Source organism: Sporobolomyces salmoneus, assembly GCF_050403485.1.
Source record: "Sporobolomyces salmoneus JCM6883 DNA, S_salmoneus_JCM6883_v1_ctg20, whole genome shotgun sequence".
NCBI classification, from domain to species: domain Eukaryota; kingdom Fungi; phylum Basidiomycota; class Microbotryomycetes; order Sporidiobolales; family Sporidiobolaceae; genus Sporobolomyces; species Sporobolomyces salmoneus.
In genome coordinates, this window is record NW_027481143.1 from 171,566 (window position 1) to 198,342 (window position 26,777).

General features: G+C 51.4%; 9 protein-coding genes across 9 annotated transcripts; 6 read left to right on the forward strand and 3 right to left on the reverse strand.

Moving 5' to 3' along the window:
- Positions 1–103: 103 nt before the first annotated feature.
- On the forward strand, positions 104–930 carry JCM6883_006471 (uncharacterized protein; the record flags this gene model as incomplete). The annotated part of the gene is made up of 3 exons (XM_076631850.1): positions 104–150; positions 214–356; positions 434–930. The coding sequence occupies 3 exons, from the start codon at positions 104–106 to the stop codon at positions 928–930; spliced, it is 687 nt and encodes a 228-aa protein (XP_076488186.1).
- A 192-nt stretch (positions 931–1,122) lies between these two features.
- On the forward strand, positions 1,123–3,185 carry JCM6883_006472 (uncharacterized protein; the record flags this gene model as incomplete). The annotated part of the gene is made up of 6 exons (XM_076631851.1): positions 1,123–1,148; positions 1,213–1,276; positions 1,346–1,459; positions 1,531–2,430; positions 2,490–2,732; positions 2,805–3,185. The coding sequence occupies 6 exons, from the start codon at positions 1,123–1,125 to the stop codon at positions 3,183–3,185; spliced, it is 1,728 nt and encodes a 575-aa protein (XP_076488187.1).
- An 814-nt stretch (positions 3,186–3,999) lies between these two features.
- Positions 4,000–4,643, reverse strand: VMA10 (H(+)-transporting V1 sector ATPase subunit G; the record flags this gene model as incomplete). The annotated part of the gene is made up of 5 exons (XM_076631852.1): positions 4,000–4,173; positions 4,234–4,334; positions 4,401–4,469; positions 4,572–4,581; positions 4,641–4,643. The coding sequence occupies 5 exons, from the start codon at positions 4,641–4,643 to the stop codon at positions 4,000–4,002; spliced, it is 357 nt and encodes a 118-aa protein (XP_076488188.1).
- Positions 4,644–4,764: 121 nt separating this feature from the next.
- On the forward strand, positions 4,765–9,089 carry PTA1 (RNA-processing protein PTA1; the record flags this gene model as incomplete). Its single annotated transcript, XM_076631853.1, has 15 exons — positions 4,765–4,876; positions 4,944–5,067; positions 5,133–5,298; positions 5,363–5,682; positions 5,744–6,386; positions 6,446–6,807; positions 6,867–6,933; positions 7,000–7,157; positions 7,222–7,322; positions 7,394–7,748; positions 7,816–8,095; positions 8,159–8,381; positions 8,452–8,561; positions 8,626–8,869; positions 8,929–9,089. The coding sequence occupies 15 exons, from the start codon at positions 4,765–4,767 to the stop codon at positions 9,087–9,089; spliced, it is 3,426 nt and encodes a 1,141-aa protein (XP_076488189.1).
- Positions 9,090–10,802: 1,713 nt separating this feature from the next.
- Positions 10,803–13,734, reverse strand: JCM6883_006475 (OB-fold nucleic acid binding domain-containing protein; the record flags this gene model as incomplete). Its single annotated transcript, XM_076631854.1, has 3 exons — positions 10,803–12,014; positions 12,080–12,612; positions 12,681–13,734. The coding sequence occupies 3 exons, from the start codon at positions 13,732–13,734 to the stop codon at positions 10,803–10,805; spliced, it is 2,799 nt and encodes a 932-aa protein (XP_076488190.1).
- A 143-nt stretch (positions 13,735–13,877) lies between these two features.
- Positions 13,878–15,559, forward strand: OXR1 (Oxr1p; the record flags this gene model as incomplete). The annotated part of the gene is made up of 2 exons (XM_076631855.1): positions 13,878–15,163; positions 15,232–15,559. 2 exons carry the CDS (start codon positions 13,878–13,880, stop codon positions 15,557–15,559), a joined length of 1,614 nt encoding a protein of 537 aa, XP_076488191.1.
- A 2,158-nt stretch (positions 15,560–17,717) lies between these two features.
- On the forward strand, positions 17,718–19,814 carry JCM6883_006477 (pseudouridine synthase family protein; the record flags this gene model as incomplete). Its single annotated transcript, XM_076631856.1, has 6 exons — positions 17,718–18,205; positions 18,277–18,370; positions 18,430–18,996; positions 19,056–19,136; positions 19,198–19,589; positions 19,655–19,814. 6 exons carry the CDS (start codon positions 17,718–17,720, stop codon positions 19,812–19,814), a joined length of 1,782 nt encoding a protein of 593 aa, XP_076488192.1.
- Positions 19,815–20,034: 220 nt separating this feature from the next.
- Positions 20,035–21,504, reverse strand: JCM6883_006478 (zinc-dependent alcohol dehydrogenase family protein; the record flags this gene model as incomplete). The annotated part of the gene is made up of 6 exons (XM_076631857.1): positions 20,035–20,121; positions 20,185–20,359; positions 20,425–20,494; positions 20,552–20,831; positions 20,900–21,289; positions 21,367–21,504. The coding sequence occupies 6 exons, from the start codon at positions 21,502–21,504 to the stop codon at positions 20,035–20,037; spliced, it is 1,140 nt and encodes a 379-aa protein (XP_076488193.1).
- A 562-nt stretch (positions 21,505–22,066) lies between these two features.
- On the forward strand, positions 22,067–26,515 carry SLA1 (cytoskeletal protein-binding protein SLA1; the record flags this gene model as incomplete). Its single annotated transcript, XM_076631858.1, has 11 exons — positions 22,067–22,182; positions 22,394–22,679; positions 22,739–22,792; positions 22,864–22,986; positions 23,045–23,128; positions 23,186–23,821; positions 23,885–24,308; positions 24,369–25,811; positions 25,871–26,263; positions 26,324–26,448; positions 26,510–26,515. 11 exons carry the CDS (start codon positions 22,067–22,069, stop codon positions 26,513–26,515), a joined length of 3,690 nt encoding a protein of 1,229 aa, XP_076488194.1.
- Positions 26,516–26,777: the final 262 nt, after the last annotated feature.

A 26,777-nucleotide genomic window follows, 5' to 3' on the forward strand; every position in this document is an offset into this window, starting at 1 on the left:
TCGTGTCCTTCTTCTCGACAATGATCAACAAGAGCTGATGAAACTATTCGACTCGGAACAGCTCCCTCTCTAGCGCGTTTACCGATTCAGTCTAGTCGCCAGTATGCCTAGATCACCCTCACCTCGCGATCGTTCCCTCTCGCGTTCTCGGTGAGTTCTGCCTCTTCCTCTCTCACTCGATTGCTGCTCATGCTCACTCCAACTCAATGCTAGATCCCCCTCCCGTTCGCCTACACCCGAAGGAGATACGATCAAAGTTGGGAAGTTAACAAAGAACGTTACGGCTGGTCACCTCGAAGAGATCTTTGATGTTTACGGAAAGATTCTCGATATCGACCTCCCAATTGACAAGAAGAGTGAGCTCCTTGCGTTCTCTCCAGTCACTCACAGGGTTGCAAGATGCTGACGGGTGTCTGGAATCCATCGGGCTCAGCTGGTACGCACAAGGGAACCGCATGGATCGGATTCGCTTCGAGTGCTGCCGCTTCGAAAGCCGCTGCTTACATGGACGGAGGACAAATCGATGGATCAACTATTACGGCTATCCTCGAACCTCTCTCACCTCCTCCACCTCCAGCTCGATCCGGAGGAACGAAGAGCCGAGTTTCGCCTCCCCCTCGAGGGAGAGGTCCTCCGACGAAGGCGAGAGGAAGATCGAGGACTGGGAGTCTCAGTTACAGTAGGTCGAGGTCGAGGAGTCCGGTTAGGCGAAAGATGAGAATCAGTAGATCGAGGTCGAGGTCAAGGTCAAGGTCAAGGTCGAGAAGTCGAAGCAGGAGTCCGGTACCGGTCAAAGGAAGGAGACGAGTTACGAGGAGTCCGTCGAGGAGCTTGAGTAGGAGTAGGAGCAGGAGTCCACCGAGAAGGAGGAGGTCGCCCTCGCCGCCTCCGAGGAGAGCGAGTGGTGCGAAATCTTATTCGAGGAGATAGAAAATTCAAAATCGTCAATCAGTAGTTTGTTTTTGGTTTGCCTTGATTCTGGAAGCTCCTTCTCTGTATCAGTGCACTCTGTCACGAGTCTTGACAAGTGAGAGATGTGCGAAAGTGGTTGCGAGACCGGCTCGTTCAAGTTTCTCTCTTCTCTCTCCTCCACTCTTTCTTCAACTTCTTCCTTCAAAAATCATGGCCGCCGCTGCCGATTCTACAGCGTAAGCCGATACTTGAACTATATAGATTATCGAGCGAGCTGACTCTCTCGTGTGAGTCGAGCAGTCAAATGGCGAAAGCGAACGACGCTACCGACTCTGCTCGCATCGGATGGGCATTCCTCTCTCAAGTGAGCTCACTATACTCCTCCTCAGAGTTCGTATGACCTAGCTGGCTGACCGCGCGGGATTGCCACCAGTATTATTCCTACCTCAACAAAGATCCAGCTCGTTTACACTGTTTCTACACGAAACGGTCTACTTTGATCCATTCGACTGAAGGGGAAGACACTGTTGCATGTTATGGTCAATCCGTGAGCCCAGCTCCTCTCCCTCTCCTCGACTTTGGACTGAACCTCGTTCCTCTCTCTCTCTCTCTCGCTAGGAAATCCACGCCAAGATCATGTCGCTCGGATTCGAGGATTGCAAAGTCTACATCTCGAACGTTGACAGTCAATCTTCTGCCGAAGGAGGAATCATCGTTCAAGTGATTGGAGAAATGTCAAACTCGAATGGACCTTGGCGTAAATTCGCTCAAACTTTCTTCCTCGCTGAACAACCCAACGGTTACTTTGTCTTGAACGATATCTGTCGATACATCAAGGAAGAAGGAGATGAAGAACTCGCTTCGGCTCCCGTTACTGCTGAAAAATCGACTTCGACTCCTCCGGATGAACAACCTACTTCTTCGACTACGACGGAGGGAACTACTCCTGCAAGTGTTGGAAGCGTTCTCTTTAATGATGTGAAACCCGTCGAGGAACAAGAACCTGAGAAGAAGGAGGAGGAATCGACTCCCGTCGAAGCTGAACCTCTTCAATCGTCGCAAGAACCCAACGGCCACGTTAATGGAGATGCTGTTATGGCGGAACCGAAAGAAGAGGAGGTAGAACAAAAGAAAGAGGAGGTCAAGGAGGAGGAGGTTAAGCCCGTCGTCGTTGAACCTCTTTCGGCCGTTGAACACAAATCGAACGAAGTCTCTACTCCCGCCGTTGCCGAGAAGGAAGTCGAGGCACCTGCTCCCGCTCCCGTTGAAGAAGTGAAGAAGGCTGAAAAGGAAGAAGAGGCACCGAAACCGACTTCTGAAGTATCGTCCCCTCCTCAAGCTTCGACTTCTTCCGCCCCTGCTCCTCCCGCTCCTACTCCCGCTCAACCCGTCGCTTCCCCTAAGCAAGCCCCAGCTCCGACTCCTGCTGCTCCTACCGCACCGAAATCTTGGGCTAGTTTGGCTGCGTCAGGCTCTGCTACGAAATGGGGTTCTTTCAGCAAAGCCGCTTCCGTCCAAGTGAGTCTTTCGCACTCTCTCTCTATTCTGTCGCATTGTCTGACTCGCTCTTATGATAGAAACCCGCTGAATCCGCTACGCCTTCGCCTGCCGCTTCATCTTCGAACGCTCAACAAGCTTCGACCTCGAACGCTCAAGCTGGAGGATCATCATCTCAAACTCAATTTTCTGACCAAGTTCAAGCCGTCGTACAACCTACCTGTTTCGTCAAAGGAGTTTTGGAATACGTTACTGAGAAACAATTACGAGAAGTTTTGACGACTCGGTTTGGACCTTTGAAGGAACTCGACATTATTCGATCTGTTCGTTTCCACTCACTTCCTCTCTTCCTTCTCCCATCTCCACTGACAGCGAGTTTGTTCGAGTGAATTCAGAAAGCATGTGCATTTGTCGAATTCATCAACCTGAACGACGCGCGTAAAGCGATTCAAGTTTCAATGAGACATCAAGACGGAGGTGAAAACGGAATCATGTTTGAAACTCCTTCTGGCGACAAAGCCCGCATCAACGTCGTCGAGAGGAAACCTCACAACGAGAGACCTCCCCCGAAACCTAGATCGAACCCTACGGGAGAATCGTCGACTGGCGGAGGAGGAGGAGGAATGAAGAAGGATGGACAGGGACAGAGGAATCAGGGTAACAGAACTGGGGGTCAAGGACCGAGGAATCAGGGTGGAAGGGGTCAACAACAACAAGGAGGAGCCGGAGCTGGAGCAAGAACCGCTGGAGGAGGAGGACGTCAACAAGCAAAGTAATTCTCCAGAATCGACTCTTCTCTACACCTCTCACTTTCCCTCTCTTCCCTTCAATCACCGCCAATGTGACCCCTTTTTACCTCCCTCGCAACTTCCCTACCCCGCAAACAAAACAGTAACTAGACCTCCAGATTCCAAAAATGGTGAACAGAAAGAGGGAATAATTCAGTAAAAGGTGCTCTTTTCAGTTTAGTTTTGTTTTTGTGTTTTAGGGTTCTTTATTTCGTTTGTTAGCTCTCTCTCTCTCTCTTGTGTGCGCGTCGGGTGATCTACTACGCACTCTCGCTCTCTCGATCTCTCTCTTTTGATGTTGGTATTTCTCTTTCGTTTCTGTTCAAATCTCCCTTCCTCCCTCCCTCACCTCCGCCCCTCGTTCTTTCTCTCCCAGAACGACATACCCATTCTATGTTCCTTCACTCCCCTACGGAGTGCGTATGTGCTGCGCACCTTTTGCAATGCTTTAACAGCTCTTGCAAGATCTCTTTCGTTTTCTGCTGCTGTTTCGAGAAATGAGCTATCGTACGCGTCTGTCTCGCTGTCTCGCTTAGGCTCCCATGAGAGATATGCGGTATGAATTCGAAATTACAACTGAAGGAACGAAAAAGGGGGAAAAGTGTAGAAACAGCGATTGATAGAATTGAAACAGATTTCGGACGAAGAGGGAAGGAAAGATGCGCGCGAAAAGCCGTGTAGACTGTACGTCGAAAGGGTGAGAACTCATGGTCAGTCGCGGGGAACAATCGACATTGACGAGAGGGATCCTCGATATACCTGCGAAAAGTTGAGCAAGAAGGGGAGAAACCAGGGCACTGGTCTAGGCGCGAGTAGTGAGGTTACGATGAGGTTGAGCGTTGACCTGTACGACACGTTCCAACAGTTGATCTACGACGGTCGACTTGTTGTTATCGAACGAAGATTGAATCTTTTCCAATTGTTCCGAAGTCGACTTGTTCACTTGGTCTTGAGATTCGTTGCTGTCGTTCGAGTGCTACATACGACAAGCTCGTCTTGGATTCTGGTACGAGGACCAAGAGAGCACGAGACGAACCTGCGATTCAAACTGTTTGAATTCATCTTCCGTCTTCTTCTTTAGGGCTTCTACTTCTTTACTCGCTTCTTCCCTTGCTCCCTTTAATCGTTGTGTTCGGTCTAGACCAATCATACGAATCGTCAGATAGGAGAACAGAGGAGAGACGGGGGGGAGGAGGTACGTACATTCCCTCGCTTTGGCAACGATTTGAGCGGCTTCCTTCTCTGCGTCGAGGAGAGTAGCGATACCTTGTGCTGTGAGAGCGTATGCAAGTTGTTAGCAGAGGGGCTCGAGAGGAGAGAGAGGGGAGAGATGATGATGATGCGATGCGGGGGGGGAGAAGGAGAGGAACCAACAGTTTGCAGCCTGTGCGCGGAAGAATAGGTCAGCAGTTATACTCAGAGTACAGCCAGGCAAACACGCACCATTGATCGATAGAGTTGAGGAAAGGGAGGGAAACGAGACTCGCGAATTTCGTTTCTCGTCTCCAATTCGATCAACCGACTTTCCCGCCCGAAGTGGTTGCCAGACCGGTCAACTAGACGACCAATGTCGTACTACAATGGCGCACCTCCTCCGAATGGAGCTGTTTCACCTGCAGACCTCACTCTCATCTCTTCCCTTTCCTCTCCTTCAACTCAGCCAGCTCTACGCGCCTCGGGTGAGTCTGCTGCTCTCAGAACCACTCTCGAATGTTCTCTTGACTGATTCGCTCGTGCTTGCAACAGCCGCGCTTCAAGCTGTTGAACCTATCGCGAGAATCTTACTTTCGCCCTCTCCTCCAGACGTCTCCACGATCAAATTGGCCTTGTCAGCATTCGCAACCGCTTATCCTTACCTCTTTCGATATGCGTAAGTCGATTATTACCCTCCTTCGCGCCTCCCGGTTCAATCACTAAACTTCTCTCGAGACCTAGCTGTCAATCTGGAGATCAAGGTTGGTGGACTCGGATAGTACAAGTCAAGACTGCGATCCTGCAACAGTGGAGGAACGGAGGATTGGGACTCAAAGTCGCGGCGGTCAAAGTGATACAGAGGATTATTCAAACCCAAACGAACAGCGGAGCTACTTCAGATCCTCGAGTGAGTCGACGAAGCCTTAAACTGTTGCTCTGCCATTGTTTGGAGCTGAGTTTGTTCCTTATAGTTGGCGAGAGCTCAAGCACAAGAACCGAACCTTTCCCTCTGTCGACCGAATCACCCATTCCTAAAAATCGCTCTCCTCGAAGAAGAAGCCTCGAAACTCCTCGAAGAATGCATCACGACTTTATTCACGACGACTCATGCCGATCTCGTTTCGGCTTTGACGACTTCGTTGACCGCTTTGGTCAAAGTTCGGAATCAATTCACGCAATTGGTCGTAACGGCTTTGACGAATTGGGCTCCGACGACTCTTGCGGGTCAAAGTTATTCGCAGATCAAGAGTGTAGAGAAAGTTATTAGGATCTCGTTGACTCATCTTCTCAGGTAACGAACGTCTCCTGTCTCGGAAAGGTGAATGAGCTGACTTTAGTCTGCCTCTTGTTAGAACTTCGCACGCATCGGCCTACCACTCACAAATCAACCAATTCCTGACGACTCAAGGTCAACGACTCGAAACCGCCTCCCTCGCCGAACGCAAGAAACGAGAAGAACTCCTCTCCCGAAAACGACAACTCCCTCCTTCCTCCTCTTCTGTCTCCTCGACACCACCTGCCCCTTCTTCCTCAGCTCCGTCTCTCCCCTTCGAGCTGCCTCCCGTCGGAGCGAAACGACGTCGCCTGAACCCTGGAGTCGATCTCCTTCGAGCTTTCGGCGCTGCGAATCTAGACCTCGACGCGAATTTGGCCGCTACTCCACTCGCTACGGATTATTCGATTCAAGTCGTCGTCGATGGTCTAATGAAGACGTTCGAAACCGTACCGGATGCGGTATTGAGTCGAGCGATAGAAATGGTAAAGATGCAATTACCTCCGAGTGAATTGAGAAAGATTGGGGAAGAAGAGGAGGAGAAACCTGTACCGACCCCGGTGACGACGACAGCGTTTGAAGAGCCTCGACCGGTGGTACCGCAGATGAATGCGGCGATGGAAGTGGAACGGGAAGAGAGTTCGAGAATGTTGGATCCCCTCAAACTCGATTTGGGTGAGGAAGAACTCTCGATCAAAGCTGAAGTACCTCCTGAACCAATCGTATGTTACCTCTTCAACCCGAAGATCTGCGTTGAGAGCTAATCTCGTGCTTTCTGCAGGCTGAACCTGAACCGGAAGAATCGAACGAAGATGCGACTCTTGCTCTCTCCGCATCTCTCCTCGCAAACTCTTCCTCGGCCGATTTCGACCTCGAACCTCTCGATCTCTCTCAGACGGCAAAACACGCTCTTGTCTACTCGACTCTGAGACGGATTTGTTCAGCCGGATCTGACGGTGGAGTTAACGAGAGGATCTGGATCCCTCTCGTTAGTCGGCTGATCACGAGGGGATTGGAGAGCGGTGCGATGCTGATGGATGGAGAGGGAGAAGTGTCGGAGGAAGAGAAGGATGAGAGAAGGAAACGAGGGGAGAAGCTGAGGGAGGTCTTGTTCAACTATGTAACGAGAGACTTACAGGCTAGGTGAGTATATCTCTGCGACTGGACTTGTTACACGAACTGATTTAAAATCGATACCGCAGGATGGAACTCGCTCGATTGTGGTTGAACGAAGAATGGTACGCCTCGAAACGGTTGAATCAAACTTCGGTGAGCTGCTCACTTCTCTTCAGTATCCGAGTACTCTTAGCTCACGCTCATTTATGCTCAATCTAGAATCGACCATACGACGTCTACCTCGGAAGGTTCTTATCGCACATCTGCGAAATTTCTTCGAATCAAGATACGGCACTCTTTCAATTCATGATTGACCTACCAGAGATCCCCGTTCCAGAGCTCGAACGACTCGAGAGGATGTGTCTCAACGCCGATCAGTGAGTGCTCGCCTCACCTTGCGGATCTTTGGCAACTTCGCTAACCGAGTCGAACCGCTTACAGAATGCAACTCGGTTTCTCAACGCTGAGAGAGTTAGCGATCCTACGACCTTCAGTGCGAAGAGCGGCTCTGGACGTTTTGCTCGGATTAACAACTCATGCAGGTGAGAGCTCGAAATTGGTCAATCGCAACTCGACGCGTGAAGGAGATTGACCTTTTCGATCCCCCCCACAGATAAACGAATTCGAAACGCCGCAATCATGAGCGTCAAGAAATGGGTACCGGACGTGAAAGAGCTCAGCGGGATCATCGTCGGTTTCGCTCTTTCTCTTCTCGAACGACTTCAAGCGGAGCCGGTGAAAGAGGAGGAAGGCGTCAAGGAGGAAGACGGCACGCATGACCCGGAAGGAGAAGAAGAAATGGCGATGGAGGAAACACCCCCTCCCGAAGAACCGAAACCTCCGTACGCGATTGTGAAAGAAGGAAAAGTTGTCGACCGGCTGGATCCACCGAAAACGATCGGAGAGGTGACTCAACACGTCGAGCTGTTACTCGCGCTGTGTGTCAAAGAACCCGAACTTCTCGATCCGTATGTTTCCATTCTTTCCGCTCTCTTCCCGATCTGACCCAGCTAAGAATTGCTTCGCCGTGAACAGACTCTTTGCCGAATATGCTCGGATGGCGCCCTTCGCTCGAGAGTCGATGCCGGAACTCATCTCACCTCTCATTCGATCTCTCGGAATCAAACATCCCGGAATCCTTCACATATTCGGTCACTTCCCTCCCGGTAGTGACGCTCTCCTCCTCAAGACGATCGAGATTCTCGCCGACAAACAAAAACTACCGACAAATATGGTTCAATTGATCAAGAACGTCGCGGCCGAGAGAGATTTGGATTCGAAGATTTACGCTCTCATCATGCCAGATTGTCACAAGGTGAGTGGCAGTGACTCTCTGATTCAGTGACGATGGCTGATGATTCGAGTCGCTGTCACGCAGGACGAGATCATTCGATACTTGCCTCGAGTCGTCGCTTTGCTCGACAACACTGCTCAACAAAAAGCTGCGATTCGATCCATCTTCCTCTCTATCATCGCTCCTCCTGCTCATTTCTCCTCCGTCAACTCGCTACGGACACGGAGTGACTCCCTTACACCTGTCGAACTTATCGTCTTCCTTCATAAGCATGACAAGGAAATCGGAATCAAACAAACGATCGAAGGTGCGACTCAGTCTCTCTGTCTTTCTTCAGTCGTGGTTCGCTCGACTGACTCTCTCGTGTGACGACGTAGCTATCGCGATTTGCTTCTCGATGGCTGATGCTTTCCGACCCGAAATTCTCGCTGCTTTCATGCAACAAATCGTCGACGAACCGGTTCTCCCGAATCTCTTCCTTCGAACTGTGCGATCTCCCATCTCTCAAATACGATCTTGTCCTTGCGCTGACCACTCTTTCCTGTGCGCAGGTCATTCAAGCTGTGACAACATACAAATCCCTTCAACCTTTCGTCTCGACGACTCTCCTCTCTCGACTGATCGCGAAGAAGATTTGGGAAACCCCTGCGTTATGGGAAGGGTTCATTCGATGCGCGAAGGCGATCGCACCCGCAAGTTTCGCCGCTCTGTTACAATTACCGAAAGAATGGTTGGAGGATCTCGTCAAGAAGCAACCAGCGATGAGAACACCTCTCAGGGAATACGTCGTCAAGAGTGAGTACCTTTCTCTACCTTGCGTACGAGTCTTTCGCTGATTGGAGAATGTTTCGCAGAGGGAGGCATTGCGAACGCGAAAACAACTGCGATCCTCGAAGCGCTGGAGGATCCAAAAGACCCCTCGACGGCAGCAGCAACACCGAGATCAGAAAGTCCAGCGGTCCTGCCAACAGGTCCAGCCGCAGAAGCATCACCTTCGGTCAATGTAGTTGTCTAGCATTCGAATCGAAATGGAATCCCACGGGCTTATCTGCAGGCGTTCGAGTCTCGAAGTCAGCCTGGACTCTGTTTGGCTTGGTTTGTTCACGCTCGATCATCATCGCGAAGGAGAGACGAAAAATAGGACCGTAGGCAAGAAAAGTTCACGATACAAACTATACCTCCGATTTGCCTCCTCATCTCGCTTCCAACTCTCTTGATCCTCCTTCCGGTTGTCGCCCCATTTCCAACTTTGTCCATACTGCTAGGCAGGATCAAGCGTGAGGGCCTCCTTGATGCTTCGAGCGAGGAAAGGATTGATCTTCAAAACCACTTGCTCGCAGAAACGCTCGACTTCCTCCCTCGTGTATTGCAGGAGAGGTCGCAGCTTCTTGAGTCTTGAGAGATCGTCGTAGTAGCGAGCGAGAATGGCGAAATGGGTGAAAATCTTGTGCATCAAAATGTCGAACCATCTCTGCGAATCGCAACTGCAGAAGAGCAAGAGTTGGTCTACGAGACCCCGTAGTTGTAGTACTGCACCAACCGCATCTTGTGCCGTCTCCTGAATCGTCCAATCCGCACTTTGTCGCAAATCCGTCGAACCTTGGGATGATTCGGCAAGCCTCCGCTTGATTCGAAAAGTTTCTCGACGGAAAATTGCTACGAAAGTAGATCGACTCTGACTCGACATCGAGAAGCTCGGTTTTGAGGCCTCGAGGATGTGAGGTAAGACGTTCTTGCAGCGCGAAAAAACAAAAAGTCAGCGATTCCGAAAGAGTCCGTGCGAGTTTGGACTGTACAGGAATCGAATTTCGGCCTTACCTCGAGTTGCGCTTTAGTGACGCCACTGCCTGCTTCGACGAAGCCCAATCCCTTCAAGATCCCTGCTTTTGTGGACGTTCCAGATTGCTCTCGTCGCAGAGTTCGTAAGACTTCCCGAGCTGCGTCGGCTTCCGAGTCTGACAGTAGGGGCCAACGAAGAGGGGACGAATTGACACCACAGAACCGCGAGTGAACGGGCCAGATCTGCCGAAACGAAGGGAATCAGCGACGAGGATGGTGAGGTTCTCGAACTTCGGAGATCTCGAGCGAAAGGAACGATTACTTACGAGCTGCTGATGCTCGATGGAGCAAAAGTACATCCATTCAGTCCCGTTCGCGCCACAAGCTGAGCATCTCGTCCAACACTTCTTCCCGCAAACAACGCATTCGAGTTCTTTTCGAGGTTGTGACGGTGCGGAAGTGGACGCTTGACTAGAGGCCATAGCCTCGTGATCGCTTGTGACTCGTAACTGAGGCGGTAGGATGTGCTGAAAGCGAGAGAAGAAGCAGAAGAGATGAAGAAGTTGAATGAGTCGAAGGGGCGAACGAGGGGCCTGTAGTGTTTATGATTGGACGGTGTGGTTCAATCTGGCGGTTCTTGTAAGCTGAAGCTTGAGAGTAGGTGAATTGGTTGGTGTCGAAGGAGAGTTTCGACGAGAATATCCCTTCTGGTCCGCTTTCAGGCTTCCTTCCCCTCGTAGCGAGCGTTTCCGTCTTCTTTCTCAAGGACCTTCGAGGGACTCTCTTGATCTGATCCCACAAGACCGGGGAAAGTAGGAAAGACGAAAGAAGGAGGGTCCGAGCGAGCTCCTTTCCTCTCCTCTCTCTGCTCACTCCGCGAGCGATCAAAACGACAACAGACCTTGACTACAGATAAGGCACGACGAAATATGATATAAGAACCCTCCCTTTAAGCTAGTCTAAACCCTTCACCACTCTCTTCAATCTCTCCCCAATTCTCCAAGACTTCCAAACTCCTCCTGACAACCTCGCCATACTTCGCGACGGAACTCCACCGATCGTCTCGGTACATCGAGCGTCGGACGTCGATTTCGGTGATACTCCTTCGAGAAGAAGAGGGGAGGGAGTCGGAGATATCGTGGATGTGTTGGAGAATGAAAGGGGCGAGAGAGAGAGGTGTGACGAGTTGGAAACGTTGCCGTTGCTTCTGCTGCGGAGAAATAGTAGTCGAGGTTGAGGCGGAGACGAAAGAGGTGTTTGAGCGGGAAGAAGCGCGAGGAGTTGCCTCGCCGGGAGTAGGTTGAGGTTTCCAACCTTGTCCGAGTCGACGTCGTGGAGTCGTGTCTCCCCTTCGCACACTACCGTGGCTCGGTTCATCTGGTAACCCAGAGTTCACGTCCTCCTCCTTCACCGCTCTCAATTTCGTCATTAACTCCTCCTCTTCCTCCTCATCGACCTGAGCGACATATTCAACGATCATCCCATTCTTTCTCATCAACCTGATCGCGTCTTCCCAACTTCTCTTGATCTCTTTCTCCAATTTCCTCCCTTCCAACTCTTTCTCCTCTTCCTCGTCCAAATCGACGTCTTCTTCCCTCTTGACTTGCGAACGAGTTCGAGTGGTACAACTTGTGGCCGACGAAGGTGGAGGTAGTAACATCTTGACGAGTTTCGAACTCCCCATTTCGACTTTTTTCCTCCCTTCCTTGACTACCCTCCCTCCTCCTCCCGTCGTCGAAGAGACCCAAACGCTTTCCTCCTTAGAGTTCGTCGAGTCAGTCAACAGTGCTAAATCCCCGTTCCGCTTCTGTCGTTTCCTATCGTTGCGCTTCTTCTCCCGTTCTTTCCGATCCCTCTCCAGACTCAACCTCTTCGCAAACAACTCCAAGTGTTTATTCGAGTTCCTCAACTCGTCGATCGCGAAGGGTAGACACCATTCATCTTTCCTTTCGTTCTCTTCCTCCTGTGCTTCCGAATGATGATGATAGGATTGGTAAGAACCTTGAGAAGAAGGAGGAGGTTCGAAAAGAGAGGAAGAGGAGGAAGAAGAACAAGTTTGGACGTGGTGTTTGAGAAGATGATGTCGGATGTAAATGATGAAATTTGGGAGAGTGATATCCGAAGGAGAAAGCTTTGCGGGTCGAGTAGGTCGATAACGAGGCTGAGAACGCAAAAGTCGCGAGTCAGTTCTCGAATCTTCGGAGATGGAGGGGCCCGATGGCTCACGGTGGAAGCGACCGAGCTTGCTCCACTACAGCTACTGAGATCTCCATACTGACTCCCTCCACCTCCTGGCGTACTCATCGGTTGACTTTCTCTCTCTTTCCTCCTGACCTCTTCTTCTTCCCTCTCGATCCTCTCCGACATTCCCCTCACATCGACTTCTCCCGCATACACTTCCTCCCACAGTTTCCCAACGATCGCATGATGCTTCATTTCCTCCATCGGAGGAACGGCCTCGATTCGATCTGCAGTAATTCGTAATTCGGTTTGATACTGATTCGGAGGAGGGGTGATCGTTCCTACCACGCGAATGAGGGTTTGAGGAGAGAAAGTAGTCGAGGCCGAAACGGAGGATTCGAGGATCGAGTAGGAACGCTTGAGAGGAGGAGAAGGGGGAGGTTTGCGAGGGAGATACATTTTCGGAATTAGGAGTTGCGGATCGAGAGAGGGTTTCGTAGAGGTACGGGAGGAGGGAGTGGTTGGTTCAGAGTCTTCGACGGGACAGATCACTTGAACCAAGGCAGTTCCATCATCGACTTTGGGATCAAAGCACGTCAGTTCTCAGTTTGCAGTACTCGAGCGAGTGAGTGGACCAAGAACTGACTAGTATAGATCCATAATTTTCTCCCTTCCGTTTCCCTCCATTCCCTCTCTAGTATCCACCCAACGACAACGACCTTTCGACAAGGAAACTCTTTCCCTAAAATCCAACATTCCAAACTACCCAAACTAGCTTTCCTGACTTTCTGTTCGAGATCGATCAACCATACTAGAGGAATGAAATCCTCCCCTACTCCAGTCGCGCCCGAAGTTGCGGAGGAAGAGGAAGAGGGAAGTCTCGATAATCTCGAAGAAAGTTTCTTCAAAACAGAAACTTCCCATTCGATCCCCTCCCTATCTTTCGCCCAAGACGGTACATCACTCTCCTCCATCTCCATCCCGTTCCTTTTCCCTTTCCCCTTCCTATCCGTCTGTCCTGATCTCTCTAGTCGCTCTTCTTCAAGACGATCCAATTCCTCTCTAGCTCGTTTCTTCCCCTCCCTTCGACTCCCACCATACTTCGGATCCTTCCCTTGATTCTGTTGTCGCGTGATCTCGCCTAGTTCTAGGTGAGAGAGTTGGAAAAGGCGGGAAGAGGAAAGGAGGAAATTGTTTTCCGGATCTAGGAGGGTCCAATCCGTTCGAGCGAGGGAGTTGACGAGTCGAGGTGAGAGAGGACGAGGCGGAGGAGAGTCTCGAGCGAGGGAGGACGAGGAAGAGGGGCAGGGAAGAGAGTGTTGTGAGGATGTTGAAGGAGATTCTCCTGAGAGACTCTTCCGTTTCGTGGATTTGGTTTTTGTTGCCGTAGGTGGTCGTGGTTCACCTATAGGTCTTGGAGTAGGTCGTACCCTTGAACTGAGATTGCCTTGTGATTGTGATTGGGATTGAGAGGGAAGTTGAGAGGAGAGTTTCCGTTTCTTCCTCGCCGTTGTCGATTGACTCGCTTGAGATGGCGGAGGAAGTAGGGTGAAAGTAGATGGAGCCTTCAATTGCGAGGTCCCTTGTGAGGGAGTAGTCGGTTTCGAGGAGGAGAAATGGTTTGTATCGAGAGAAGAAGAGGAGGGGACTAAGCCACGTGAGCTAGTCCTGCTCAACAAAGGTGTACGTGTTGGTGACATGACTCCCAGTGTAGGTCGTTCAGTGGTGCATCGGGCGAGTGAGAGGTAGGAGGGAGAGAGAGGTTCGCGTGAGGAAACTCTCTCAACTTCTCCCCCTACGCTCGCTTCACCTCGGCTCGAGATAACACGACTCTCGCGATAGGATGACCCACCAAATAGACTTGTCCGACTTTGACCCGTATAGTCCTACGTCGAGTTCGAGTTCAATCTTTCCTTCGTCATCAAACTCGAATCGTTCTCCTCCTTCGATACCGCCTTCTACCTCGACAGGGAACTACGTGAATAAGGGCACGAGGTCGACTGATCAAGATCCGTTGAGCTTGTTCAGTCAGCTCGAGCTAGGAGGAACGTCTTCATCGAACGGAAATGGGAACTCTCTCGCGTCGTCTGCAGTGAAAGCACAAGCTGAGAGACAGTCCAAGATCCTGTCTGACCTCTCTCGACAACCCTTCGATGCACCACCATCGAGTTCCTCTCGAGTTTCCTCACCGCCTTCGCACTCTCATTCTCAGCATTCTCAACCTCGTCCCTTCTCGCCTCCTCGTCGACTCTCCTCTCTCATGGACCTAGGCGATCATTCCTCTCCACCTCAATTCTCTCCTCCACTCGCGACTTCCCCAACTCTCGAACCGTTCCATCCTCTCCCGTTCGATTCTCATTCTCATTCAAATAGCGGTAACTCTTCTGGTACTTCTTCTGCCGCATCGAGAAGAATGAGACAGGCTTCAGGGGAGTGGAAGAAGAGTACGAGTACGATAGAGGAAGATGCCACCATGACGATGAGACGAAAGAAGACAAGGGAGAAGAGTCTGAGTGGAGAATGGGGAGATTTCCAAACTGCTACACCTCTATCCACTTCCCCTCCTCCTTCCTCGACTTCTCCGATACCCGAACCCTCAGCTCGGTCAAAACCCTCTCCACGACGATCTTCGACGACTCCTCTCGCTCCTTCATCGTCGAAACCTCCGATCCCAACTTCTGCATCTTCCCTCTCTGCGTACGATCTCAAAAACCTCCCAGCTCCTCCTTCCGCGCCCAACTCCGTCTTTGATCCATTCTCTCAACCCGTCCGACTCCTCGGGGTCCGATCCGGAATATCTCAGATCCTGAACGAAACGATCGCCGAATCCCTTCGACCCTCTCTCCCTCCTCGACTACGGATCAGTTCGACCTGGAAATTACTATACAGTTTAGATCGAGATGGGACATCACTATTGACATTATTCAAAAAAGTCGAGATCGGGTTGAAGAGCGGATCGAATACAGGAGGAGGATTCGTCTTGATTGTTAGAACGGAAAAGGGGAAAGTGTTTGGAGCGTATGTTAGTGAAGCGTTCAGGAGTGATTCGAGTACGGAAATGGGGAGTAAGAAGAGTGGATTGAGTAGTTTATTGACTGGGAACAAAATTTGGGGTGGAGATGGGACTTCGTTCGTCTATTCCTTTTGTCTCTCTCCAACTCTCCTCCTCACTGACTCGCAGCGTCTTCGAGTAATAGGTTCCTCTTCACGACTCTCTCTCTACCTCCTTCAGACCCTCGTCTCTCCCCACTGACGAAAACTTTTCCCCCAACTTACCGAAACACTTATTTCCAACATGCTTCTTTACACTCAGGGATCGCATTGGGAGGAGGAAACGATGGGAAGTTTGGATTATGGATCGATGAGAGATTGGAACGAGGTTGGACGGGGAAATGTGAAACGTTTGGGAATGAACCTTTGACGGGAGCGAGTCGGAATGGGAGCGGACAGGGTAGAGAGGGCGAGGAAGAAGACGGAGGGAAGTTCGAGCTGGTAGGATTGGAATGCTGGGCTGTTGGAGGATAGGGTGGAGATCGGAATATAGGATATTGATTTTTGTAAAGAGGGCTCTCGCATCTATACCTCAAGTTCTGGCAGAACATATCTCCCGTTGTCTGATTGATTGTACTCTACAAGATACCGCATATCGGTTCGAACGTCGCGGCGGACTTGCCGCGGGAAGAGGAGGTACTTGCTCGATGGTCGGACGCCTTTTCCTCCTATGCTCTTTCTCCTTCCGCTCTGTCTCCTCCCGCTTTTCACTCGACTGACGCAACCTCGCCCTCGCTCTCTCGATCGCGATCATCCACTGTACTCCTTGAGCAGCTCGTCAATGTCCTCTGATCAACCGTCCAACCAGTCAGGAGAATGCGTCGTCTGTGGAAAGAAATGTTGGACGAGATGCTCAGCTTGTGGCGCAAACGGCACTGGTTGGATGTACTTCTGCTCGACGGACCACCAGAAACTCGTCAGTTCGATTTCTTTACTTCCAGTGGCGGAAAGGGTCATCTGCCTCTCTTTCCGATCTCTGACTCAATCCTCGTCCGCTGACTCGCTCGATCTTGACAGATCTGGTTCGTTCACAAGCGATTCTGTGGAGTCAACTCGTCTCCTATCCGGTGGCCACTTTTGTCGGATTCGGAAGCCGACGAAGCGAAAGAGGTCTTGAAGGAACTGCGACGAGAACAATCTAGATCCGCGTCATCGTCAAGAGCGAAAGAGCTCGAGAGACTAGGATGTCTGGAGACGCCGGGAGGTGGTACCGTCGTGGATCTCGAGGTACGGCCGTGCGAGGTTCGCTCATCTGTGTCCCATCTCGTGCTTACGTCGTTTCTTGCATCGCATCCCAGGTTATCTTGACGCTCATTCTCGAGAGCTCGGAGCCTCCCGCCCCGGTACCGCGAGACATTCGATCACGGATGATAACGCTCTTTCGTCGAAACATTTTCCGAATCAAGCTCAAGCTTGCGGAATATCAATCCTCGAGCTCGCTACTTGCGCATGCCTCGAAGGTCGATGACGTGAGGAGAGATCCGATCGGATTCGTGCTTGCGTCAAATCTCATCTACGACAACGTGGTGTCTCACGGCGACTCCCGAGTTGGGTGGACGTCCTGTTGCACAAACTCCTCATCAATTTCACGGTTTTCGCTCGCCATTTGCAAGAACACTGGAAAAGGGCGGAAACGCAACCTCTGGTGGACTACACGCAACAAGAAATCGAACGATACTGCGATGAAGTCGTTGTCGGAATCAACCCTGAGCTAGCTCGCAAACTCAAGACGACCCTTCAAGCACGAACTTCGCTTTCAGGATAATCGCAAGTGTAGGAGACGAGTGATCAATGGAGTCTGGGAGGAGAACGTCGAGAACGGGAGACGAGCGGTCAGGTCCACTTTCTGTTTGCAAAGGTCTCTATGTTTGTTTGTCCTCTTTCGCAAGTTCATCTTTCCTTTACCACAATCATCCAGAACACCCACACTAAACGTTCGCGAGGCGTCGCTGTCGCATTCATCCGAGCTACGAGTCGTCTAGTTGGAAGCGACAACGAAACGTTTCAGGTTCCGTCTTCAGCGTTCTCGCTCGTGAAGCATGAGAGCCAGTTTTGGCTCCCTCGAGAATCGACGTGATAGGACATCCGACTCATAACGCGAACAGATGCATCAAATCATTCGAAGCTTCGGCGGAATGAAAAAGTGCTCGTGCTCACTCCGGTCGTTCGTAGGCTCTCTGCGGACTTGTACTGGAGTCTCCACTGGCTGACTTTACGAGGTGACATTAATTAGAGCTTCCCAAGCATGTTCAGCAGCCCTCGGAAGCTGTGGAAACCTGGTGGAGAGCTTGCGAAACCGAGGAATGTCGTTTCAAACAGGCTCGATCTCGACTCCTCCGAGCGCCTCGACATCTTCCTCATGCAGGCTTCGACCGCCCCATCCAGACAGTGCTGGGCATACTCCACGCCGACCGTTCTGTCCGAGAGCCGCGCAACTCCTGACTCAGTTCGGTTTTGCGAAAAATTCGTGGAATTTCTGCTCGCGCTTCTTCAGTCTAACGTGCCTAACTGAGGCCCCCGGAAGGCCTAAGGTATCGCTGGGGAAAAGTTGTTTGCGCGATTCAAATTTTGAACGCCTTGTTTGCGCTCTTCACCTCTCCTCCTGCGCTAGCCGACACAATTCGCCAGATCCATGTCCTCTACAAAGCGCGAAGCCGACTCTGCGGCTCCTGCAGGCGATTCCGCGACTCCCTCGAAACGACCTCGAACTGATCAAGGTCCCAAAACTGCTGCCTCGACCTTAGCAGCTACCGAATCGAACATCAATAAGACCCAGGATGCTCCTTCGAGTCCGTTCAACCCGAAAGAGACGGATTCTCCTTCAGTGAGAGGAGGGAAGAAAGATCGAGGAGGAGGAGGAAGAGGGAAACGAGGGAACGGAAGGGGAGGACGAGGCGGCAGAGGAGGAGGAGATTCGAGAAGTTGGGGAGGTAGAAATACGGGCAAAGGAGAGGCGAATATGCGACAATGGGGAAAGAAGGAAGGAGATTCAGAAGGAGGAGCTCCTACAGGAGAGGGCGCAAAGGGAGACGACGACAAGGACAAGAAAGATAAACTGCCAAAGAGGAAGGTAGCAGCTCTGATCGGGTACAACGGAATCAACTACAAAGGTTCGCAAGTGTCAGTTTTCAAATCTTTCTCTCTCTCCAGTTTCACCTACAGCTACTGACGTGACGAGATCCTGTATACAGTAACCCTGGAACAGAAACTATTGAAGGAGAGGTCTTCAAGGGTCTGGTCAAAGCGGGAGCTATCAGTGAAGACAATTCGACAAATCATCAAAAGGTCCGTTCGTCCTGTCAAACTTTTGCGTGGCTCAGAGTTTGATGTCGTTGAATGGACAGGTCTCCCTCGCTCGAGCTGCACGTACCGATGCAGGTGTCCACGCGGCGCTCAACGTCCTCTCGCTGAAACTCATTCTCCACCCTCCCGAGATGCCCGCGGATTCATCGTTCGCCGACTGGGTCAATCAATTCCTTCCCCCCGCGATCCGACTCTGGACAACAGTGCGAGTACAAGGTGCATTCGACCCTCGCAAGCTGTGCGATCAACGACAGTACGAATACACTCTCCCAACTCACGTCTTCCTCGGTCCGAAACCTTCTTCCGAGATGGGCAAATGGCTCGAAAAGGCTCGTTCGACTCCTCCTGCCGTCGATGGTGCCGAACCTCAACCTCCCATCACTTCTCCTATCATCGAAGCTTCCGCAGAATTCTGGTCAAGTCGACCTGAGAAGAGCGCGTTTTCAGAAGACGTCGAAGCGAAGAAGAAGTGGAGGATCTCGAAGGAAGCTCTCGATCAAGCGAGAGAGTTCGTGAAAGCGTACGAAGGTTCCCACAACTATTACAATTTTACGGTTGGAAAAGATTTCAGAGATCGAAGTTGTCAGCGAGTCATGCGCAAACTCGACGTGCGTTCTCTACTTTCGATCGTAATCATGCTGTTCTGATGATTCGATTCCGTGAACAGATCTCTGAACCGTTCGTAGTGAACGATACTGAGTACGTCTCGGTTAGCTTCCTCGGTCAATCTTTCATGCTACACCAGATCGTGAGTCCCCTTCTTCCCTTGATCAACGCGCTATCGAGCTCATTATTCTCCCCGTTCGCAGCGCAAAATGATCGGTCTCACAATTCTCGCCGTCCGTTCTTCGACTCCCGCATCTCTCGTTCCCGAAACTTTCGGTCCCTCTCGAATTCACATCCCGAAAGCTCCCTCTCTCGGACTCCTTCTCCTCGAACCTCAATACATCGAATACAACAAGCGCGTCACCGAAGCGAATTCAAAACTTGAAGATCTTCACAAAGCTGATCGACTCTCGGAGAAAGATCTCGCAGATCAGAGACGAGAACCTCTCGATACGAAAGGACTAGGGTTGACGGACAAGATCGACGAGTTCAAGAAGGAACATGTGTACAAGCGAATGAGGCAGGTCGAGGAGGACGAGTTGACGTTTTCGAAATGGCTCAATTACCTTGACGTTCACATCGGCAGCGACTTCGAGTGAGTCTCGAATCCTTCGTCAGTCCGTGTTCTCTGTGCTGATCGAAATTTTCACCTCCAAACAGGTACCTCAACCCGAAAGGAGTTATTCCTGCCTCGGCTGTTTACAAAAAGGGAGAGAACCCTGAACGACCAAGAGGAATTGTTGCCGATGCTAACGAGGGAGAACCTGCTCTACCGCCGAGCGACGATGAGGGAGCAGGAGCGGGCGAAGACGACGGTTGATCGTCATTTTATCTGTTTGTCGTTCGTTCGCATGCATTGCAAAGCTCCTTCGTCCATCTCATTTTGTTTTATTGCGCACACTCGTCAAAGCGTCTACAAGCTCACACTCGAGACAAGTACAGTGAGCTTGCGGATATGTTACGATATCGCCGGACTCTCGACGCTCGACAGATTCGGATTCTTGTCAAGTTTAGCGATGAAAAGTACTTCTTTTCTCAATTTACTCTAACGATATGACTACCTTGCCGAAGTGCTTTCCCGAATCAAGATAGCAATAAGCTTCTTGCGTTTGCTCAAACGGGAACACCTGTTTTGAGCTTAGCTAGTCAGTGTTTGTTCGGATCGCTGAGGTTTGTCTCGTCGAGCTCACCTTGTCGACAACGGGTTCGATCTTGTTGATCTCGACGCATCGATTCAAGTCCTCGAACATATCCCGAGAACCGCAGACGACCCCTCGAACTACCGCTTGAGAGTAGAGGATCTCTTTCGCGTATTCAGGTTGTTGTTGAGCTTGATTGCCGTTCGGGGCGTAGTCGGACATATACCTGGAGTTGGAGTAAAGGGAGTGAGCTTGAGCTGATCGCAATGAAAGACTGGGGCGAGAAAATACCCGACGATCCAAACGTTTCCACCTGGCTGACACGAACGAATCGAGCGAACGAGAGTTCCAGCACCTCCGACTGTCGCGAAATGAGTCAGCTTGTTGCAGCCTGTTTATAGAGGGCGGTATGACTCACTTTCGATAACATGATCGACTCCTCTTCCTCCATTCTTCGCAATGACCTCTTTCTCCCATTCCGGATGAGTTCGGTAGTTGATCGTTTCGTGAACTCCTAGTTTCTTGATCCTCGCGAGTTTCTCATCGGAAGACGAAGTCGCAATCACTTTACAGCCAGAGGCGAGAGCGATTTGAGCCGCAATGATCGAAACTCCACCAGTTCCAAGAACGAGGACGGTTTGACCTGCGGAGAGACTCGCTCCGGGATGACCGTAAAGACAATGCCATGCCGTGACTCCCTGAACTCGTGGTAGAAACAGAGTGAGCTTGAGACGGGGAAAGAGGACGGGAGACGTTGAAGACTCACGGCGATTGGACTCGTGCAGGCTTCTGTATAATTCAGGTGCTTAGGAATTGACACAACTCCCTCCTCTGCCGGCGCACCCGTCAGCACGAGGAATGAATCGAGTCGAATAGAAAGAAACAAACCCGAACACCAAAAGTATTCACTCAAAACTCCATCTAGTCCTCCTCCCAATCCGCTCTTCTGATAGTCAGGATCGTATTGACCTCGTAGGAAGCTCTGCGAGAAGATTGGAGTAACGCGGTCGCCAATCTTCACTCGAGAAACGTCTTTTCCAATCGCTACGACGTCTCCTGCGGCGTCGGATCCGGCGATGATTCCCGCTGCGACTTGAATCGGGGCGGGGTATCGACCAGATGCGATCTGAGCGTCTCGAGCGTTCAAAGAGACCGCCTGAAGAGGACATCGGTTGAACGAGAGTTTCAGCTACGATTCGTCTTTTCTGTCAACAGGGAGGCCTAGGTCCTCACCTTGACTTTGATGAGCACTTGAGTAGGACCAAGTTCTCGTGGGACTGGTCGTTCTTCGATCGAGAGGTTTGCAAAGTCGGTTTTCAAAGGATGTTGGATGACGACTGCTTTCATCGTCGAAGGGAGCGAGGAAGTCATCTTGTCGACTGTTGAGACTGGTCTGGCTGTCAGTAGTCGTGGGAAGTCAGGCGTGAAAGTACAGGGATGTGTTAAGCGCGGAAAGCGAGTTGTGAGAGAATTCCGAAGTTCCGACCGATAGTTCGGACATAGGTTCTTTAGTCAGCGGCCCGTCGTCCCTACCGCCAAGCAGGAGCAGTACTGGTTCGAAACGGATACTGTAGGCGACGTCCAAAATTTGTGCGAAAAGAGCACGAACCTTTTCGTCATTTCCGCGGAGTTTACTCAACACCAGCTTTGTTCTTTTCCACAGCTGAGACTGATCTTCTAGCGTAGTATGACACTGTCTAATGAGGAGCAAATATCACATACAGAATTACTGACGTTGTGAGCGGAGAGTTTTCAAGAAACGAGGATGACTTCCATCACTTCGCTCACGCATCCCTATCAGACTCATACTCCCTTCCAACACTTCAGAGACCTCGAAATCAAGCCAGGCGGCGCAACGAGCTCACCACGCTCAGTAAAACTCGGACCGACACTCGTCACTCCCCCTCTTCCCTCACTCTGACCCTCTCATACGATGTCGATCCACCTCGGATTGGCCAAGGTAGAATTTGATTACGATGCACAGACCGAGGAGGAGCTCACCGTCAGGGAAGATCAGATCGTTTGGGTGTTAGAAGATGATGATCAAGAGTGAGTTGTCTTCTCCTATCCCTGTCCTGCGAGTGGAGACCTAGGCGGGCGATCGATAGCTCGGTATATAATGCAGACGGCTGCGGGCGCTCTCTCCTCGTCTATCTCTACTCGGAGACTCTATTGTTTCCCACGCCGTCACTCTCCCTTCTTCCCGCCCTTCCCGATTCAATTCGATTGACTGATTCTCCTACTCCTATCCATTCAACAGTTGGTATAAAGTGAAACTCAAGACATCCGATCCCTCCGCCTTACCTCAAATCGGACTCGTTCCAGCATCTTACATCGCTCCTTGTCCCGCGGTTCGATCGACTCAAGCGCTCTACGATTACGAACCTGCTCGAGATGAAGCTACGGGAGAGATGGAGAACGAAGAAGAGATGCAGATTGTGGAAGGGGAACAATTGGAAGTGCTGGAGGACGAAGGGGAATGGATTTTGTGTAGGAAGACGGATGGATCGAAAGCGGTCGGATTCGTGCCGGCGAATTACTTGGAGGTGAGTCGAAGATCCACATATTTCCTCTCAACATGCTGAACCATTCTTGCGAGAAACAGGAAGGAGAAGGGGCCCTCGCGGGAGAAGTTGAACCCGAGCAAGAATACGAACAGGTACGTGGAAGAACCGCCTTATGTTGGAACTCGTCTAGCACTGACATGACTGTAAGTTCTCCACCGTACAGGTCGCCGAGAACGAGGAAGAAGAACAATATTCAGCTCCAGCAGCGGCTTACGTTTCTCCAGCTGAACGAAGTGCAGGGGCTGGCGCTGCAGTGGCTGGAGACATCAAAACGTGGAGCGTTACTGTGAGTCACCCTACCATTCACCTATAGAGTAAGCAAGCTGAGAAAGCCCTCTTTCCAGTCTCTCGACGCGAAAAAGAAAAAGAAAAAGGGGACTCTCGGCGTTGGAAACGGTGCACTCTTCTTTGCGAGTGAGAGTGACAAGGTAAGTGATCTTACTTGCTTGAACGTCCGCCGAGCTCATAACACGCTCGTTCTTCAGACTCCCGTTCAACAATATCCTCTCTCGACTCTCACTTCTTTCAATACGGAGAAATCGAAACACCTTCATCTCGAATTCCCGACTTCTGGCGAACTGCACTTTGTTGTTTCGGATAAGCACGAGTTTGAGGAGATTGTCGCGAAGATCGAAGAAGGAAGAGGAGGAGATTCTGGTGAAACTTCAAACGGTATTCCTCCTCTTCCTCCTCCAGTTAACGGTTCCTCCTCGAACGGAGCTGTTCCTCCCCCTCCCCCTCCCCCTCCGCCTCCGCCTCCTCCAGTCGCTTCATCATCTTACATCCCTCCTCCTCCTCCAATTCGAAGCGCTTCTTCAAACCCAATTCCTCCTCCTCCAATCCGTTCTGCCGCTGCATCTCCTCCTTCTCCTCCTCGAGCCCCTAGTCCTCCTCCCGCCCCGCCAGCTCCACCAGTCCCAGCCCTTAACGGTCTCTCAATTTCGAAACAAGGAAACGCTCTCGCTCTTTACGACTTCGAATCTGCTGGAGATGACGAGTTGAGCCTCACAGAAGGAGAAAGGATCGAGTACATTCCAGGTGGGAGTGACGATGCAGAGTGGGCGAAAGTCAGACGGATCGCAACGGGAGAAGAAGGAGTTGTCCCCGCGAGTTATATCGAAGTGAGTTTCCGTCTTTCATTTCGATTGTCAATCTGATCTTACTCGCCTTTTCTCCGCGAACAGATCGACGAAGGAGCTGAACAAGCTGTATCTGCCGTCCCTACGCCTCCGCCTCCTCCTCCCCCTCCAGTTGTCGCTTCTCCACCCGTCTCAGCTTCTATCGCTTCACCTCCTCCTATCCGTAGCGCGATTTCTCGAGCCGCCGCCGAACAAGATGAGCAAAGGCAAGCTGCCGCCGATGAAGAAGCTCTACGAGCGCAGATCGAGGCAGACGCCGAAGCGGTCAAACGGAGGGAAGCGAGAAAATTGGAAGAGAAAGCGAAACAAGAACGTCGAGCGGAGCGGGAGAGAAGAGACAGGCTGAAGGAAGCTCCGAAGGCTCAACCGATACCGATACCGGCGAAGAGGGACGATATTGATGATGATGAACCTCCGGCACTCGCTGCGAGACCGAAGGAGAGGGAAAAGAAGAATAAGGAAATGAAGAGTGAGCTGAACCTCTCCGATCTCAACTGTTCGACGTCGGACTGATCTCGTCGTTTCGTAGAGCCAAACTTGAACAAGACTCGAATTTGGAAAGATCGAACGGGACAATTCAAAGTCGAAGCTGAATTCCTCGGACTCAACGCGAACAAAATCCGACTACACAAGATCAACGGAGTTATCATCGAAGTTCCAGTCGAGAAAATGTCGCTCGAAGATACGAATTACCTCAAGGAGATCACTTCTGGTCGAAAATCCTCTTCTTCTCGGGATGATGATCATCGCTCGAACCGTCGACGAGATGAAGTTCGCTCTTCCCGTCTCGACTCTTCTTCGACTACCGCTCGCGATGCTTCAAGATCGGTCGTCACCGTTTCGAAACCTAAACGATCCGATTTCGATTGGTTCGACTTTTTCCTCAACGCCGGATGCGACGTCGATCATTGCACTCGATACGCACGAAACGCCGAAAGCGAAGGATTCGACGCCGATCTTATTCCCGATTTCGAAGAGGGTAACCTTCGAAGTCTCGGCTTGAAGGAGGGAGACGTCGTTCGGGTCAAGAGATTCATTCGGGAAAAGTACGCTCCAGCCGTACCGAACAAGGACAAAGCGGCAGAACAACGGGAAGCTCAAATCGCCGCCGATGCTTTACTCGCTCAAAAACTTTCGAGAGGAGAACCTTTACCTCCAGCTCCTCAACTCTTCAGTTCGGGTCCCGATGGAACGTTGAAGCCTCGTCGTGGTCGTCGTAACACTGCTGCGTCGTCAAACTCGGTCAACACCTCAGCACTCGCTTCCGCCGCATCCGAACTCGAGAAGAATCGATCTTCCTCCCCTGCAGTTCGAGTCTCTTCGCCGGCCGTCTCCGATGCACCTCAACGATCAAATTCGACTCAACCTCAGCAACAGAATGGATTCGACGACGATGCATGGGACGTCAAACCTGCCGCGAAACCGACTTCTCCTTCTCCTGTCGTCGCTCCTTCCCCCGTCGCCGCCGTTCCTACCCCTCCTCCTGCCCCTCCCGCACCTAGTCCTCCTCCAGCAGCTCCTTTGGTTCCCATCTCTCAACCCTCCTCTTCTCCCGCGCCGCCAGAACCGAAACGAGCCGACTCGGGTCAAGGTTTGACGTACAATGATGGACTCCTCGCGGGAATCGGAATCGCTTCTGCTGCCGCGAACCGCTCGTCATCGGCACCGATCGGATCCCAACCAACAGGAGGATCGTTCATGACTCCCCAAGCAACCGGATTCAACCCGAACGGTCCTCGAGGTCCCGTTCCTCCGACCGCATCGAATCAGAACCTCCTCGCCCCTCTTCAACCGATGCGAACTGGGTTTTCGATGGGTATGCAACCTCAAGCCACTGGATTCGGTCAAGTCGCGAATCCGTTCGGGGATCCTTTCGCCGTTCCGGGAATCAACGCTCAAATGACTGGATTCGGAGGAGGAGGAGGAATGCAACAACCGATGATGACCGGCTACCCTTCTTCAATGATGTCTCGTAAGCTGCGACCTCCCCGCCTCAGAGCTGACACGAGCTAACCTTCGCTCTTTTCGCAGAACCTACCGGATTCAACAGCATGATTTCTCCGATGTCGATGCAACAAACCGGTTTCATGTCGCAGCCTCAGCAACAGCCCTCCTACATGCAACCTCAAGCTACCGGCTTCGCTCCACAACAAACCGGTTTCGCTCCTCAATCTACTGGTTTCATGTCTCAACAGCCTCAACAGCCTCAACAACCGATCCAATTCAACCCAATGCCTCCTTCTCAGACGGGAGCTTCGACCGCTTCGTCTTCCAACACGGTCGCATCGTCAGGAGCGAGTCACAACGCGCCGACAAATGTGTTCGCCGCGATGAAAGATGGAACGTTCGCGAAAGGATCGACTCATCTTCCCGCCCAAGCTTCGGATCGTTACGACGCTCTGAGACCTCAACCAACTGGATTCGGTGAGCTGTCCCCTCATCATTCAACTTCTGGCTTTGAGACTGACCTTGACACTCTTACAGGTTTCGGTCAACAACCTCAACCGATGCAACCTCAAGCGACTGGATTCATGGGTCAACCTCAAATGATGATGTCGCAACCTACTGGATTTCAACCCCAACAGAGTTACGGAGGATACCCTCGACAAGTGAGTCGAGGTCTCTCTTCAGTCCAATGCGTGAGACTGATTTGCGGTTCCGCGTCCACAGTTTTGATGATCCGAATCACTATTTCCCACTTGCACATACTGCTTCTCTCGCTCTCCATCCCGATACCTAGTTTTCGTATTCTTGATTGTCTGGCTTCATCTCTCTTCTTCATTTGACTTTGTCTCGCTCTGTTTCTTCTTCTCTGCCTCTCGATTCTGTAACGCTGTGATGGAAAAAAGAAGAAACGGCAAATCACGTTTCATCGACATAATGGAGATAAAGCAAGCAAAGAGATAGAGAGTTAGGGAGAGGGAGAACACAACATCGA